General features: G+C 41.8%; 1 protein-coding gene across 3 annotated transcripts in view; it reads right to left on the reverse strand.

Annotated features, from left to right (window-relative positions):
• TPR (translocated promoter region, nuclear basket protein) overlaps window positions 1-17,035 on the reverse strand; it is a 61,178-nt gene that overhangs the window by 311 nt on the left and 43,832 nt on the right. For 2 of the 3 annotated variants that reach the window (XM_045838486.1, XM_045838489.1), the window contains exons 44-51: window positions 10,594-10,775; window positions 9,405-9,473; window positions 9,199-9,293; window positions 7,260-7,366; window positions 5,628-5,723; window positions 5,336-5,492; window positions 3,596-3,714; window positions 456-551 (exon numbers count right to left, since the gene is read on the reverse strand). In XM_045838486.1, coding sequence (XP_045694442.1) covers window positions 456-551; window positions 3,596-3,714; window positions 5,336-5,492; window positions 5,628-5,723; window positions 7,260-7,366; window positions 9,199-9,293; window positions 9,405-9,473; window positions 10,594-10,775 — 921 coding nt within the window. The remainder of the gene's footprint in view (window positions 1-455; window positions 552-3,595; window positions 3,715-5,335; window positions 5,493-5,627; window positions 5,724-7,259; window positions 7,367-9,198; window positions 9,294-9,404; window positions 9,474-10,593; window positions 10,776-17,035) is intronic. The other variant, XM_045838488.1, reaches the window with a different exon arrangement.

The raw sequence follows: 17,035 nt of genomic DNA on the forward strand, positions 1-17,035 counted from the left end.
AAACATTTCACATTTTCAATACAATTAGATTAATATTTTTATGACATGAATTCAATCTCTAATGGTTACATGAGAAAACATGGAGATGTTAAAATTTTACATTTTTTAAACCAGCTAAACAAAGCCACCAAGCTTTATTCTGTTATATAAACCACAATGGGCAGAGACATACCAAATGAATACATAGCACTAAAACGCTTCAGCCTTGCTAAACATCACTCTGGATTCAAGGAATAAACAAATACATAGAAGCATACATTCATTACACACCTATGGCATACATACGTGTCTACGAGACGTTTATAGATTAGTGAATGCCACATACTCAGTGCACAATTATTTAATCAATTCTTGGAACATTAAAAAAAAAGATCCAGATTGGAAGCTTAAGGATTAGAAAAGTTGTTCTGTTTACCGGCCTCCCCCATCATGTGGTCAGTATGTTAGAAATTTACCTCTCTGTCTGTTAAACTGACGACCACGGACGCCTTGCCTCAGAGTCGTCTGAAGCCTCACGCGTCGGAACGGCTTCGGCTGACTGCTGCTAGTATCTAGGATGAGAGACAGCAGACACAAGGAAGCAAGTCAAAAGGCAGAAAGCAGTGGTAATGGCAAAAACTGAATGCAGGGATGAAATGCAGAGGAGTCCATTTGTTTTCAGTACTTAAAAGTTTTTTAAGAGGGCATTTTTAACAAAAAGGATAAAAAGACAAAATTTTGTTGGAAAGAGTAAGTTCTTGACTTTTTTCATTCATTCACTCAGCGAATGTAGTATTTACCTGGGGCCTACCCACGTGCCACACATGGGCTAGGAGGTGAGGAACACAACGGAAAACAAGAACAGGAAAAAGCCAGCCCGTTACAACACACTGTACGTCGCCCTGGATGACTCTCCTTTACAGACGTGCACACTCAGTCGTCAGAAATCCGCCAGCTCTCCTTGAAACACATATCCTGAATCTGACCTCCCTTCACAACCTTAGTTCTGCCATTCTGTCTAAAACACCATCTTTACCTTGAATTACTGCAACATCTTTCACATTTTCTGCCTATTTCTGCCCACAACCCATTTTCAGTCCCTTCCCTACACAGCAGCCAAGCTGGCACTGCTAAGTCTTTAGATCAGATCAGGTCACTGCTGCTTGAAGCCCCCCGAAAGCTTCCTTTGCCATGGAAGTCAAAGCAATTACAGTGGTCTGTCTACCAGGTTTACCCTCCCCACAGCTTCTGTCACTGTAGTCTCTCTCTGCCTTACTGCAGTCCAGCCACACTGGCTTCCTTGCTGACCTTGAACAAGTGACACTCCTGCCTCATGGACTTTGTGTCTGCCACTTCTCTCGTCCTAGAACACCCTTCCCCTCGTGACTGCACAGCTTCCCTCCCGGACCTCTTTCAGGTCTTTACTTAAACGCCATTTTCTGCCCTGGCGGGTGTGGCTCAGTGGACTGAGCACGGGTTGTGGACCAAAGGGCTACTGGTCTGATTCCCAGTCAAGGCAGATGCCTGGGTTGTGGGTCAGGTCCCCAGTAGGGGCCACACGAGAGGCAGCCACACATTGATGTTTCTCTCTCTCTTTTTCTATTTCCCTTTCCCTCTCTCTAAAAATAAATAAACTTAAAAAAAAAGTTACTTTCTTAGTAGTGCTTTCAGTGAAATTGCCTGGCACATGGCTGGCACTCAAATATTTATTTACTAAATGAATAACTGCTCAGATGGGAAAGTTTTGTGTTTCATATTATCAAATAAATCTAAAGAGGCCCTAATTTCATAATATACTGTAAAACGGAACAAGAACAGTATTTTTTCATGCAAGCTCTAGTAAGAAGTTTCCAATTCTGCTGAGAAAAGACAATTCTCATGGGCCGTCAGAATAAAATTGGGGTCACAGAACTTCACTGATACTGTATTACTTATTTATTTATTTTCAGAGAGAGGGGAATAGAGGGAGGAAAAGAGGGAGAGAAACACTGATGTGTAAGAAAAACATCAGTTGGTTGCCTCTCGCACGCCCCTAACTGGGTTACTGGCCTGTAACCCAGGCATGTGCCTTGATAGGGAATCAAACTGGCAACCTTTTGGTTTGCTGGCCAGTGCTCAATCCATTCAGCCACACCAGCCAGGGCTATTACTATGCTTTTAATCCTCACCCGAGGATAAGTTTTTTTTTTTTTTTTAGTATGTTATTGATTTGAGAGAGGAAGGGAGGAAGGGAGGGATCGAGGGAGGGAGAGAGAGGAGGGGGTGGAGGGAAGGGGAGAGAGAGGGAGGGTGGGGGGAGTGGGGCAGACATCAACCTGAGAGAGAAACATCAGTCTGTTGCCTCCTGTACATGCCGACTAGGGATCGAACCTGCTACCTAGGTATGTGCCATGACCAAGAATTGAACCCGCAACCTTTAGGTGTATGGAGTGATGCTCCAACCAACTCAGCCACTTGGCCAGGGCATTAACTATATTAATAATAAATATGGTAGTTGTAATTTTTGAGCTTTACTATGTGTAAAGTATTGAGTTATGGAATTCATACACATTATTTCTAGTCTCGGCTGTGAGATTAGTTGTGAATGTCCGTATTTCCTAACGAAAGGTGCAGTGGTGTAGAGTCACCAGCTGCTGAAAGGCGGATATGAGATTGGGAAGCAGAAACGCTGGCTGACAGGTCGATGTGTCACAGAGAGGCAGCTGAGAGGGAGGAGACCCGGAGGTGGCCATGCTCCACGACTGAAAATTGTCAACAACCCAGTGTCTCTTCCATAAGACCCGGCACGGTTTGAGAATGGCCGCTATAATGATGCAACGACAATAATCGGAGTGGATGACGGTACTACGTTTCTTTGATAACACAAGTAGCCCCATCCGTGAAAACTCTGAGACGGGTAAACTGGTACGGCACGTTAAGGCGGGAGGCTCTGGAGCCCACCTCCACGAGCGCGCAGCCGCCCGTCCTCTGCCAGCCCCGAGCCCGTGCAGGAGCCCCGCACCGAGTCCCGTTTCAGCGTCTCAGCCCCCATGGCTGTAAAACGAGGATGCGTGCTCAGGGCTCCAGGCCGATGGGAGAACTGAATGAGTCAACGCACGCAAAGGGCTGAGCACAGTGCCTGAAACACAGTGAGTGCTCAACAAACGTTATCTTTAAAAAGCACTGCTGTGGAAATAATTATATTCTAGAAAAAAGACATAAAATAACCCTTTTCAAAGTTAAAATGTGGAGAGTCACTCTTTAAAACTGTTTGTCAGTAAACTCCAAACCTTTTTTAAAAGACCCCCTCCCCCCCAGATTTCATGTAGAGCCCTAATATGTAAGCCAAACATAAGTGGAGCTGCTCCGGGTTAAACAGAGGCAAGAGAGAGAAGCCGGGAGCACTACTCCTTAGCTCCCTCCCAGGGACCCACCCTCAGCCCCTCAGCACTGCCAACACAACCCAACCAATTCCCTCTGACATAAACCACGTTCCCTGCAATAAAAAAAATTTCCATTTTCAATAAAGCAATTTAAAATTCAGGAGAAAAGACCATTAAATTGTTACTGAAAAAAGTGTCTGTTGCACACAGGCTCGATGAGTAAGGCTGTGCTGTGGTCAACGGCAGGAACTGACCTGCAGAAGAGCTGGAAGGAGGGTCCTGGCTGGTGGAAGGAAGATCTGACTCGTCAGATGCCTGAACGGGCTCTTCTTCCTGCTGGCTATCAATTTCCAGGCCTGCTTCTGAACTAATACTAAGAAAGGAAAACAAAAATTCGTTAGCAAATACAGAACGAATCCTAACGTGCATCCTGCTGTTCCCACACTCTTCGATATGGTTGGGCAGTTAATGCAGACAGAGCTCTACCCCACCCGCAAACTGCAAACTCGGGGACTGGCCGCCAGAGGTGCTTTCTCAGAGGGCGGGGCAGGAAAGCGCAACACGCTTCTCCCCCCTTCCTCTTCTTACCCGTACACATCCCAAACTTTCCCCCCTCTTTTTTGTTACATATTTTCTCTTTTTGACAAGGGATGTTTATACTCATAAATATGTCATAGGGGATATATTTACCCAGATTTTGATAAATCTCAAAACCACTTTCTAGAAAAGTACAGTACTAAAATAATTCGCAACGGTCCCAACTACCGATAACAGAGCACTGACTCAGCAGGGGCTCTAGCTGTGGGTAGCACCCCGGCTCCAGTGGTAATCCACCCCTTTCCCATTCCGGAAAGCAAGTGAGGGAGAGGAGAGTACAAGACCAACTGGAATCTGTTCTAGTTTTCATTGCCTGTGAACTTCAGCACAGTCACGAGTAGCAATGCACGGGAAAGACCTCCCGCCTGACTACTGCGGGTGCTGAACAGTGCCGGCGAAGTGTGAAGCACAGAGCACGTGGGCCAAATCGGTCACCATGGTGGGCGCTCTGACTCTGAGCTTTCTCATTTGTAAGATGGAGATGACACTTCGCAGAGGTATTGTGTGGGTCAAAATGACACATACGAAGGGACCAGCATACATGGTATGGAATTAATGGCAGGTTGTCTTCTCAGCAGGGTCTACGACCTCCCTAAATTAAGTAGCACTGTGTTACAGCATAATAATAGACCTGCTTTACCCCCCGTCCATATACTAGAACTGGCCTATAATCATGCTAAGAAAACACTGCTAAATAAAATCTTTGAGCTCTACCAAGGAAATGGGGGTTCTACTTCTAGCTTTGCTTCTGACCATAAAGTAGTACAACTTTTTATTTCATTTAGAAAGAAGTAGGTTCCATCTTGAAAGTTAAACTTCTCTAATACCACTGTCCACTAGTTCTTCCCAGTAAATTACTTATTTTGGCTTAAAAAAATCCAGATGATTTGTCATGAAATACTTCCTTTGTTAAACTCTGTGTGTAACACATGTGTTTAGGCCTTGAAAATTACTAGATAATTTCTAGTTTGTAAGAAGTTCTAAATGCACACAAATAAAGGGTAAGCGAGGTTTACTGGAAAGCCCACTATTAAATGGAAAGTTGAGTCATTTCCTGATATTCCTAATTTTCAGAGAAAGACTTCTTTCTTGGGGAAAATTTCAAGCAGTTACATTAATGGAAGGACACCAGTGATTTTAAAGACATATTTTGTTCTGGAATGAGTATTTCATGCAATTTTCAGGAAGCTAACATTTGTCCTCTGTAATAACCACCTCCAAGTCCCAAAATGTTATTATACGCAAACACCAGTCTTTCAAAACGTATGGCTCGGTTTACTTGAGCAGCAGGAGGCCACTGAAAACACGGCTCACCAGGCTGTCTCCCGGCCAGAGGAAAAGGAGGGCGAAGGCCTGGCAAGTCTAAAGCGAGCAAAAATTACGGAGTGAACACTTGCCCTTCGGACTCTGCCTCCACAAATACTTCATCGCCATCGTCTCCGGCTGCCGTCTCGTTGGTTGTGGACAGCGTGCCGGTCGACGTCGTCACCATGGGGACAGACTGCGAGGCGTGCTCCGAAGCGTCAGAGGTGGTGCTCTCAGTAAAGACGTTCACTTCAGAATGAAAGACCAGAAAAGCAATGGACACTTTAACTTTGCAGTTTACCTAATTTTTAGCCATAAGATGCCTTACAAGTTTCCATTTTACCAATAAAACACACAATCCACTAATCTGCCTTCGACACCTACCTGGAGCCGCTACTTGCAGAGGAGTAGTGGGGACACTTCGGCCACCTGACTCTTCTTCGTGAGCCAGGAAGAGGGGTGTTTCATACATCCCCAAACCTAAAGACAGTTATGAGTGTTAGCGAATGACAGAAAGAACAGGGTGTCAATGTGCAAGGTACCTGAAGAAAACAATCAGCAGAGACACACAGCTCTGTTAAGGTCCACAAGTAGCACATCAAGCAAACATCAGTCCCTTAAAAATGTAAATACAATTTAAACATATCATTTAAGCTCCCTAACACTAATATAAAGTATCCTTAAACAAACAAACAAACAAACAAACAAAACCAAACCCAGCTAAAATGCTGCTCTTCGTTTTATACAAGCTAACTTTATTGAGTACCCAACTATGAGCTAGGTACTCGGTCAGAAACCACCTGTCACCCAAACCGCAAGGTATTATCAGTCCCCTTTCTGCTAAAACCAACCAACCAACCAACCAACCAACCAACCCTGAATTTCAAGAAGGTTAACTAACTGTCTGAAAGTTACAAAGCTAGTAAGTGGTGGTATTCTAAATAAAATTTAGGGCTGACTTCCAAGTCTAAAAATTTGAATTTATATGAAGTCAGCTCACAATTTCAAACTGGTAGAGGCATGCAGTGTTAGAACATCCTCAACTATCAGGCACGAAGATACACTACATGAATTAAATGAGGACTGCAGGTTAATCTTTTAGTTCAGGGCTTATTAGCTTGCATTCCATATTCACTTATAAAATGCTGTACAGCTCCCGGGAAATATAGTGGGCTATCCAGGTAGCAAGTGAAGGTTAAAAGGTAGTTAATTCCAGAAAGAGCAGGATTCATGTCCAAATAACCCACTACTATTACTTAATTTAGGGGTCACTTTATTCCACAAATTTTTAACATTTTATTTTTCTCATTTTTTAATGTTAATGAAAAATGTCTAACTAGTTTTGTGCATTTAATTAGAAATGTTAAATGTCAAACCAACAAAAAATATGTTGCATTCCTTCCAAAAACTTTATTTTTTTTATCTTTTAAATATTTTATTTATTTATCTTCAGAGAGAGGGGAAGGGAAGCAGAAAGAAGGAAAGAACATCAGTGTGTGGTTGCCTCTTGCGTGTCCCCTACTGGGGAGCTGGCCTGCAACCCAGGCATGTGCCCTGCTAGGAATTGAACCAGTAACCCTTTAGTTTGCAGGCTGGTGCTCAATCCACTAAGCCACATCAGCCAGAGCTCCTTCTAAAAACTTTAAAACATCTGGTAGTATCTGCGTATATTTACTGGTTCAGGAAATATTTCCGAGTACTAAGTGCATGTATGATGCTAAACTAGGAGCCGGAAGAGATGTAAGAGCCAGCCCTCCCACATTTTACAAATGTAAAAGCCAGTCTTTATGTTCAAAGAACTCAGAACTTTCTCGAAAAGGTTAAGATTTATATGCAATGAAATGTTTATTAAGTAGTAAATATATTATAGCTTTTCCTAAAAATCAGCATAGGAGTCATTTTATATCAACTTTTAAAATATTTATAAATGCTTACTTAAATAAAAATCACATCAGAGTAGTTTACTACCCAATACATGCAACCCCAGGAGATCTAAGCGTTTCTTTGGCAGTTTACCTCCTTGAGAGGCCAGCTGGCCGAGGTCCGAGTGGCTGGAGCTTGTCTGTGGCATGTCTTCAGGTGGCCCAAACCGGAATCTGGGAACACCAGCGACCTGTGGGGAACTGGACGAAAATTAACTTAAGATGAAATTTAAAGTCACCCTGTTTAAACCACAATGATATAAGGAATATAGAAAAAATGAGCATAAACAAAATGGGAAGGAAACAGATTGAAAATAAAGTTGATAAAGGAATTCTTACTTACATAAACATTTTCAAAATATTAGCAAAGAACTGGGTAACAATATGAATCTATTCACACTACATGTGATATATACATGTCTCACATTTCTTGAATCTGCTAGGAATCTCTACGTAGGTCTCCTGAAAGTGACACAAACTCAACAGGAGACATAACCAAGTTACAATGAGGTCACGAGACAAAACTGTCTTTTCAATGTTTAGCCAGAGACAAAGCAGATTGCTGCTCTAGCCCATTCCTTATCTGAAAGAGTTCACCAGATGACTCCCAAGGTCATGAAAAAAATCTAAGATGACCAGAAACTTGTTTTCCTGTCCTAATACCTCTATCACCCATCTTCCTGCCCACAATCCAGGATATAAAACAGCATCATTTCATTCTTTGCCCACTCCTTACCTTTCCTTCCTTAGCTAGCCAGCTGCTAATGTTTCTGGAGTGTACCTCTATGATAACCCTCGAGTATTTTCTTTTCCATTTCGACACTATTACTTTAGTTAAGGACATTCTCTTTCAGGTGGATTTTTAGACTTATCTCCATCATGTTGTGATTCTATGGGAAAATCCTGCATTCTTCTCAGCCATGCCAGAACAGTGCTGATGGGCTGGCGCTCAGAAGCTGTGTATTGGGGTGAGTCTGTTTCTGCCTGGCTGACTTTCAGCAAAGCGGGGCCAACACCGACTGGTTTACAAACTGTTAGCTGAGCGAGTTTCAAACTGGTGCTGGTGCCATGCATCACCATACTATAGAACAATCAATCTTTTCCCAGTCTGTGAAAACTTAAATTCTGATCTTCAAGTACATCCTGTGAGGCAACTAACACTTCAGCCACAATTAACCATGATTTTCACAAACGCTCTATCCTTTAAGTGGAGTGGTAGAGCACAACAATTAACACAGGTTCTGGAGCCAGACTGGTTTGAACAAAAACTGCCTCTCGTCTGGGCTGGCTGACCTCTGGCAAATTCATTAGCATCTCTGTGCTTCCTTTTCTGTAAAAGAGCAACAGCAACAGTGTCGACTATCTCACCCATTAAGATTAAATAAACTGATTCACGGACATGCTCAGTAAGTGTTGGGAATTCTTTTGCATAACTCCTGTTCCCATTAAGTCCTCCGATTCTTTCCTCCTGTTAAAATAATCACTTCACTTGTGTTAATAAACCCTATGCTTATGCTTCTGTTTTCCTAGATTATTAGGGTTATGGTAATTTGCTCATAGGCTAGCTTTCATAATAATGCCATCCACCATGATCACTGTAATTACCAACACCTTCACCAACACGCATAAAGCATTTTACTGTGTGCCAGGTAATAATCTTAAACATACTAACATAAATTACTTAATTCTCACAAGTTATAAGGTAGGAACTACTGTATCATTATTCCCATAAATAAAATGAGGGTACTCAGGAACAGAGAATCTAAATAACTTGAAACACCTAGGTTTCAAATCCAGGTATTCTGACTCTGAAGTCCATCTTCTTAATCATTATTATATTGGAAGCAACTGCATTTCATTCAGCTTTATATAATTTTTCCCAAACTACATCCTCAACCCTCCTACCCTACCTCCCAAAACTTAGTATACAGTAGAAAAGGACTCAACAATAACGAATCAATCAAATGTAAACAAATTAACAAGAAAACAGGAAGAATCTGATCAGTCACAAAATGGTCCTTTCAGTAACTTACTGAATTGCTTCGGCAAACCCATCAGTACGATGCGGCACCACCAGGGTTGGGGTACTCGGAACCGTTCTGTCTTCATCGTCAAAAAAGTGCTGCTGCTGAAACAAAAGCGGAAAATGGGAGCCGCGCAGGGTGACAGGAGGTCACACCCGCCCGCACAAACACCTGCTGAGCCAACGCACTGACTGCACGTGGGGGGTGGTGCTCACCATGCTCCCGATTCCTGGAGTCAGCTGAAGCCCACGCCCCACAGACTGCCTCCGAGTCATCTGAATCCTCTGCGTCAAGAAAGGAGTTACATTTGCTTTAAGAAATTAGACAATGAAGCAAACACTAAACATGCACAGACAGAGCTTATTATACTGGTAATAAAATAACCAAGACGTTAGCAGATGATATAAAATAATCATCAGGATATTTTCACAGAAAAAAAATCGCTACTAATCTTGAACTACAGAAATCAGTTTTAAACTGTGTCAACTTTTTAATTATACTGACTATATTAATCAGTAGATAAAAATTTCATTAACCAATAAAACAAAATGTTAACCACTATTTTATACCAATCTTTGATCATATCTTATTTCCTTGTAACTAATTTATTTAATTAGTAAGTATGCTTTTGGATCTTATGGCTTAATTATCCTTTGGAGTTCAAATAGCAGTACTAACTACAAATAAACCGTTTCTCAATTTACACAATTCTAGATTGATACATTTGGTATATTTTGCAGGATCCACATACAATCTCTCAATATTTTATATTTTCCCATAATGCAATTTCCTTCACCAGTGGTAGTTTAGCACAAGCTCTACCAATGGGCTTAAAACTCCAGACGGATTACTGATAGAGCCTTCGTACCCTCCCTCCTGCTTCTGCAAGATCTTCCGGTGAAGAGAGGTCCAAAGAGTGCTACATGTACAGGGTCACGTGCACTTCCGTTAGTTTTCAAAGTGGAAATTAACATGTGTGATTATAAAAAAATGAGACAAAAATGTCAGCAGAACAGAAAGTTTGCTTTTTTAGAACCAAACTTGTGCACCAAACGGATGGTCAGATGCTAAAATACATTTTACATAAATTAAAATCCAAGAAAATCTTTTTCCTTTTGTAACCTAGTAGAAAGTGACCAGGCTTTTTTGCTATGACTATAATCATTTCAACTTACAAACAACTTTTAGTCAGCCCTCCCTTTTTGGGGAGGAGAAATCAGAGAATAACTGCAGTTCAAAAAATTTTATAAAAATATGCCAAAATAATGAAGAGTTTGCTTAATTTCTAAAATAATATTTAATAATAATAATAATAATAATAATAATAATAATAATATCATCTAATGGAAAGGGAAACAAGATTCTCACAAGTTCATTTTTCAGAATGACCAGTACTTTTCATACCTGAACTGGTGGTCCCAACTCTTGCGGCGGGGCGTGAATGGTCAGTCTTGGGGGCAGGGGGTGTGGTGGGCGTCTGGGTGACTGCGGAGCTCGGGGGGTCTGTCTTTCAGATGCCGATGACGGCTGTTCTCTAGAAATCTCCTGGGAAAAAGATGACTCGGCAGTACCCGAATTTCCTTCACCTGTAAAAAGAAAGAAGCTTATTTTGAACCATGAAATTTACCACAAAATAACCTGGACAATCCCTAGAAGTATAAGTCTTGCCACCAGGAACGTCCGCCTCACTAATATTTCCAGAAGGAAAGTAGTGAGGCAGGGTGGACCCAGAGATGATGGGTGTGCGGCTGGCAGTAGTATGGCTTCAGGCAAGTCCCTTAACCACTTTCAGTCTACTTCTCTGACTGGTTAATGGACCAAATGTAACCCTATAAGAAAGGTTTTTCTGAAAGTATTGAAGAACCGACATAAAGCTCTTAACCTAACGCATGATAAAGTAAATATTTATTAAGTATTGGCTCATATTATTTAAATGGGCAAATTACCTAAAGGTCAAGACCACTGTAGTTATCAGTATCATTCAAACAGGGTAAGAAAATTGGGGGAAAAGCCTTATAATGATATTCTTGTATTTTGATTGTCCTAAATTTTGAATTTAATGGTTCTTCAGATGTCTGGGTCTTCTACATACACTGTAGAAACAAGAGAAGCTGTTCCCTATTTTGAAAGCTGAACAGGACACCACAGAATTTAGTAGTTTAAAACCCCGAGGTCTAAAATCAGATTCTTGCTCTGACACGTAATAGCTCTTGCTCCTTAACTAACTGAGGTTGGTAAAGTTACTTGGCTTGTTTCTGCTTCTGTTTCTCAGATTCTATACTGGTACTTAAACCTGATCATCTCCTTGAGAAAATGAACTCAGGGCAAGTGTGTGTGCTCAGGAAAAGCATTTTTATACCATTGGCAATGTACATAATCTACCCACTAACTTAATCTTATCCAGACTGCTAGGCCTATTTTCACTTGACCGTTAACAAAAAAAGAACACAACTCTCTAACAAGTATTCAATGGACATCTGTTACATGCTTTGTATCTGGGAAAAACGGTTGTGAATGCTTTCCCTCAAAATACTTAACTTTTAGAGATAACACCTACAGAAGCAACCACAGAATCAGCTCAAAATGGTCCTATCCTAACGAGACAACAGACCCAAACCGCAAGTCAGAGAGAGAATTACGCAGAGAATCTTGTCCTCCAGCTGCACCTGGAACCGAAGTCTTGCCCCTCACCCCGCCAAAACAAAGGATCGGGACATAAGCAAACTTGAACACCGGAACTCTTCAGATGCCAGGAACATGTTGTCCAGGAAGCTTTGGCGTTGATACCTCATTACCATACATGGCCAAGTTCAAGGGTCTCCCAGGCATTAAAACATGCCCCGCCAGCACCGTTTCCCCTAGTCCCTCCCTTAAAAGCCCTTAACCTAGTTCAGTGAGTAAGATGAGTATGAGGTACCATTAGGTCTCCATCTTCTTGGTTGGTGTCTTCTTGATCAATAAACCTTTCCTTACTCCGGCCTCCAATGTTTTGAGTGGCCTTTTTAAGTGCTGGCACACCGACTCTGGTTTCAAATTGTTACTCAATTTGGCAAGCCAGCGAGGAACTGGTGCTCTTGGATGGCCAACCCTGGCTGGGGCTTCCCTCTGTGAGTCCTGAACCACCACCAAGGATGCTTTGCCTTAGGGGCTCGGAAGGAGCTTTCCCCGGCAGGCGCTGGCCACCCGCTGCACACAGGCCATTTGGAATAAGAAAATGCTTTGGACTTCAGTCTACAGTTGATTTTGTTTTGGTAAGTTGTTCCATTTTGGGGGTAAGTGCACAGTCAAGAATCCTATCTCAGTACATGGGCTTCCCCTCGGGGCAAAGCCATTTTCCTTTAAACTCAGCTGGGGGGCGTCCCTCTGAGAGCAGGATCGAGATTGTTGGGCTCTACCCATTTGTTGTTTTGGGTAGACCACGTTAAAGGTACATGTGTCTCTGCGAGACCCGATGGGCTCGATTTGGAAGTAGGGTAAGTCACCCTGGGATGTACCACTGGGAGCTCCCTTCTCCTCCATTTTCCCTTGGAATAGCCAAATTGTTTTGATTTGGGGTACCCTGCTGGTGAGAGGAATAATCGTAGGATTTTTACCTGATTTTTGAACCAGTTCATTTGCATTTGTTTGAGCACTCGAATCTGAAATGTGTAACTTGTCTAGTTTATCTGAGATGTGGTCAGGAGAGCACTCAGTTGTCGGGTTTGTGTGTCATTTGTGTGTTGATCTTACTCTGTGTGTACTTTGTGCACTGGCTTGCAAGTTAAGAAGTAATACTGCATCTGTGGCCTCCTCCCCTCCCACACCTGCGTCTCCAGACATCTGGCGGCTGGTGTCTGCGCTCAGGCCCGAACCTGGCGCCGTCCTCCTCCGGGTAAAACTACCACGTTTAATTCCGGCCTTCCGGAGCCAGCCTTTGTACCTTCCGAACTTTCTGCCTTTATTGCACACACTTGCTTTCCGTTTTCTGTCGTTTGTACTTGTTGACAGGTCCACATTAAGGGACACCCTTGAAGGAGAGGATCCGTTTTACCTCTTGAGTTTTTCATGTATCTGGGCCATAAGAGCTAGTGTCTTAAAATGAAAGCTATCAAGTCTATAGGTATAGGATATTTCTACCCTGAATGGCATTGCTAATTTGTATTAAATTAGCTTGAACAAACAAGCTCTTATATAAGAATTCTCAAAAAAAGGAAGAGATTAACCCAAATGCTTTTCAGAATCACGTGATCTGGGAAAATATTTGACACTAAAGCTGGTTTTAAGTTGGTTTGGTTAATAGGCATCTCTTCAGAATCATCAGCATTAAATAATACTTTCATTCTACCTTGATTTATTAGTCAAATAAATTCATGTTATTTCTGTTGCAAAATCTGTCAGCAAGAAAGTAACTTGGTATGATAAAATTTTCATACCAAGTAAGTAATCTAAAGTTAATTGTTAGAAGCAAGTAAATTAAATAAATGTAAGTAGAATTAGAAAGTTTCTTTTAGGTTAACTCTTTGGCAATAACTACACTGTGTAAGTGTGCTTAAAATGGTTTTCTGAATCTCTTTGGTAACTTGGAACTTTAAAGTTTTGTTAGCTAAATAAATTAAATGATAGATATTCACTGAATATCTAAGTCATTACCAAATAAGAATCCTAAGAAAGTTAATCAAGTAAGTGAAGTTAACATAAAAAGAAGCTGATACAAAATGAGTTAGGTTTTCTCTCTGCTAAAAAGGACTACTGGTCTACTATACTGTGAAAAAGCTTTCTACCTAAAAAGCAAAAATTCTGTCCTATAACTTTTGTGCTATATAGTCTCAACCAGGTACTTGATTATTTAAGAAAACTGAATCTCCTGAATAGTAAGAACTAAAGTTTTGCCATATAAATTTCTGGGTTTTTTTTCTTTTTTCAAATTTCTGGAACTTTATGGGAAATTTGAAGAAGGCTCCCAAGACACACACTTTTACGACAAAGAAAAAAATGTACATACTTTTATATTATAGGCACAAAGAACAGATTATCTTCCAAAGCAAACTCATGTTGCTTGCAAGTTACAGCAACTTTCGACCAAAGAAACAGTGAGACCGGGGTGGTCACGGCTTCGGCCAGGGCCCGACCGCAGTGCTCGCGCTGTCAGGGCCGCCTGCACGCCTCCTTCTTTACACGAGCAGTTCAGGACTGCGTCGTAATTACTTATCATTCCAGCCAAACGCCCAAGCCTTTGACATATTTTGACAGACGTCCCCAAATTTAAATTGGAAATAGCCAGGACCGGGAAGTAACTGAGGTATTCCAGAAAGGCCCCCGAAGCATCTCAGGTTTGCTTTCTCTCCTTACAAAAGAGAAATACTAAACTAGGCTTATTCTGGTGTGTTAAAACCACATGGGCAGCACTGTCAAGTAGAAACTAAGCCTTCTTTTTGTTGTATTTGTGTATTATAAATGTCCCAGAAATGTACTTGAAACCTGAGATATCCTGACGCAAGAAGTCTGTGATCCAAGCTGAGGGCCACAGTAAAATGAACCGGAGTATCAAACTGTCACACAGGCAGATCAAGTCCATTCTGTCTTTGCAAAAATGACTCATTACCAGACCTTTGCCATCCTGATGTTTCTGTAACATGGCGAGTCTGTTTCCAGATCAGAGAAACTAAGATGGGTAAACAATGGCTGTAAATTAAATGAACAGTTGGGACTATGGGAAACCCCAGATGCCTGCTTGGTTAACTCGGCTCCCTGGCATTTTTCTGGTCTCTGCACACCTTCGCCCACCATGGAGCATTTCAGCTAGACTTCATTCAACTGCCACTTAATATGGGTATCAATATGTTCTTCTTTCTGTGAGTGTTTTCTGAATGAGCTGAAGCGTTCTCCTGCCACAAGGTGGGTGCCCTTACAATGGCAAAGAGATGGTTAGAAAACGTGTGTCCCACGTGGGGCAGACCTTCCCAAATGAAGCTCTCGTGACCGAGGCACTCACGTCACTGGGTGAACAACACGAACCTTGAGAGACAACCTTGCAATTATCAGGAAGATCTGGATTTGAGGAGAACAAGTTTAATTTCATAGCACTGCATGAGCTGATGAAAAGTTATAATTTTTATAATTCTTACATTTGAGATTGTTGACTTTTTAATCTTTTGGTTTCCAGATAAAAGGAAACTTGTTTAACAATGACTTCTCAATTTGGTAAATTACACTTGTGTTAGCAGAACTGAAACATTTATTTTTTTTGTCCTATTTGATCCCTCCAGAATCTAGAAACTTTTAAGGAATATTTTTATTTTCATGGCAAAGTGATTATTTGCAAAAGTTCAATAGGAATATGTTCTCTTTGCAACAGGATACAATTAGAAACTGGTTTTATTACCAATGTCTGCCTGTAATGTCATTTTTGAGAGAGTCATGCATAAACTTGGATATGACCAGAAAGCCTTAGGAATTAAGATTAATTTTGGAAGCCAATAAAAGTCCCTTGGAAAAACAGCCTGGTACCTTGTTTATATGATTCACAGGGGTCTTAGCAGGTGAGAAACTAAGGCTGTTTCTAGGAGTTGCAAAGAAAGAACCTCAGAATATGTTGGGACATCGAGAAGAGAGAAAGTCACCCAAACCTATAGGCACTGCAGGAGTCTGACAACTTGGCTTCTGAGTCTTGAGAGGCTATTTAAAGATCAAGCTGAATATTCCGTAGGACGCTTCCAGCAAAGCAGATGTAAAGAAACCTATATGGTTAATTCCTGCTGGACTTAGACAAATAGGCCAAGTTTATTGAAACCAGACTTACTCTGCAGGTAAATTAGTCTTAATTTGACTATTTTTGGTAAATATAAGGATGATTTTAGACATACTGAAATTATGTTTCAATAGGAACTACAATGTGCCTTTGTGGATATTAGATTCCAGTGCTGTCCACTGTCCCTTGAGTTTTGCTTTCTACCTGTAAACTGGCCTGGGTCCTGAATCCTTCTGGTGACCTGAAATCACCGAGAACTAAAACTGCCCTCTTTCTGAACTTTGCTGGCTCATCATGGTTTGGGTCCATACGTACATGATAACAAAAGGTACTCTTTAGTCTTTATGTCATTAGGGTACAGGTATCCTGGCCTGCTGCTGCCTCTGTCATTGCTGTGGTGTCTGCTTGGAAACTGAACACCCTGCACGCCCCCTCTAAGGCTCAGGGACCATCGTGGAAGAGGCAGGCTTAAGAGCTGAGAGGGACACAATGGGAAGCTCATCGTCCCACTTAATTGAACCTGAAATGTGCCCTATTTCTCTTAAGATTAAGGGGGATTGGAAACCACAGAAACAGCTCAAAATGGTCCTACCCTATTTAACAAAATACTGAATTGCTTTTCTGAGACAACAGACCAAAACCACAAGTCACAGATAAGCAAAAGCAGAGGAGAGAACTTTCACCTCCAGCTGTACCTGGAACCGAAGTCTGACCCCCACCCCCACCCAAGATCCGGGACATGACTGGAACTTGAGCACCTGAACCCTTTCAGATGGTAAGAGTCCCTTACCAAGGGAGACCCTGTGTGGACCACCCTGTGTCATAAACCAAGTTCCAAGGCCCTCCGACGAAAACTTGCCCCACTAGCACTTCCGCATACCTGTTCCCCTGACCCCTAAACTTAGCCCCGCGAACAAGATGGATCTGAGGTACCATTAGGTCTCCCACCTTCTCCGTTGGCATCTTCTGGATGAATAAACCTTTCCCTACTCCAAAGTCTGATGTTTGAATTTTGGCCATTCAAAGCATCAGACACAAACTTTGGTTTTGACAAGGTAAAAAATTTTCCTCTAGATCTCAACTATGTGATACACAAAAGATGCGCTTTATATCTATAAA

Source organism: Phyllostomus hastatus, unplaced genomic scaffold (assembly GCF_019186645.2).
Source record: "Phyllostomus hastatus isolate PE091 unplaced genomic scaffold, TTU_PhHast_1.1 phas_contig_283, whole genome shotgun sequence".
Classification (NCBI taxonomy): Eukaryota; Metazoa; Chordata; class Mammalia; order Chiroptera; family Phyllostomidae; genus Phyllostomus; species Phyllostomus hastatus.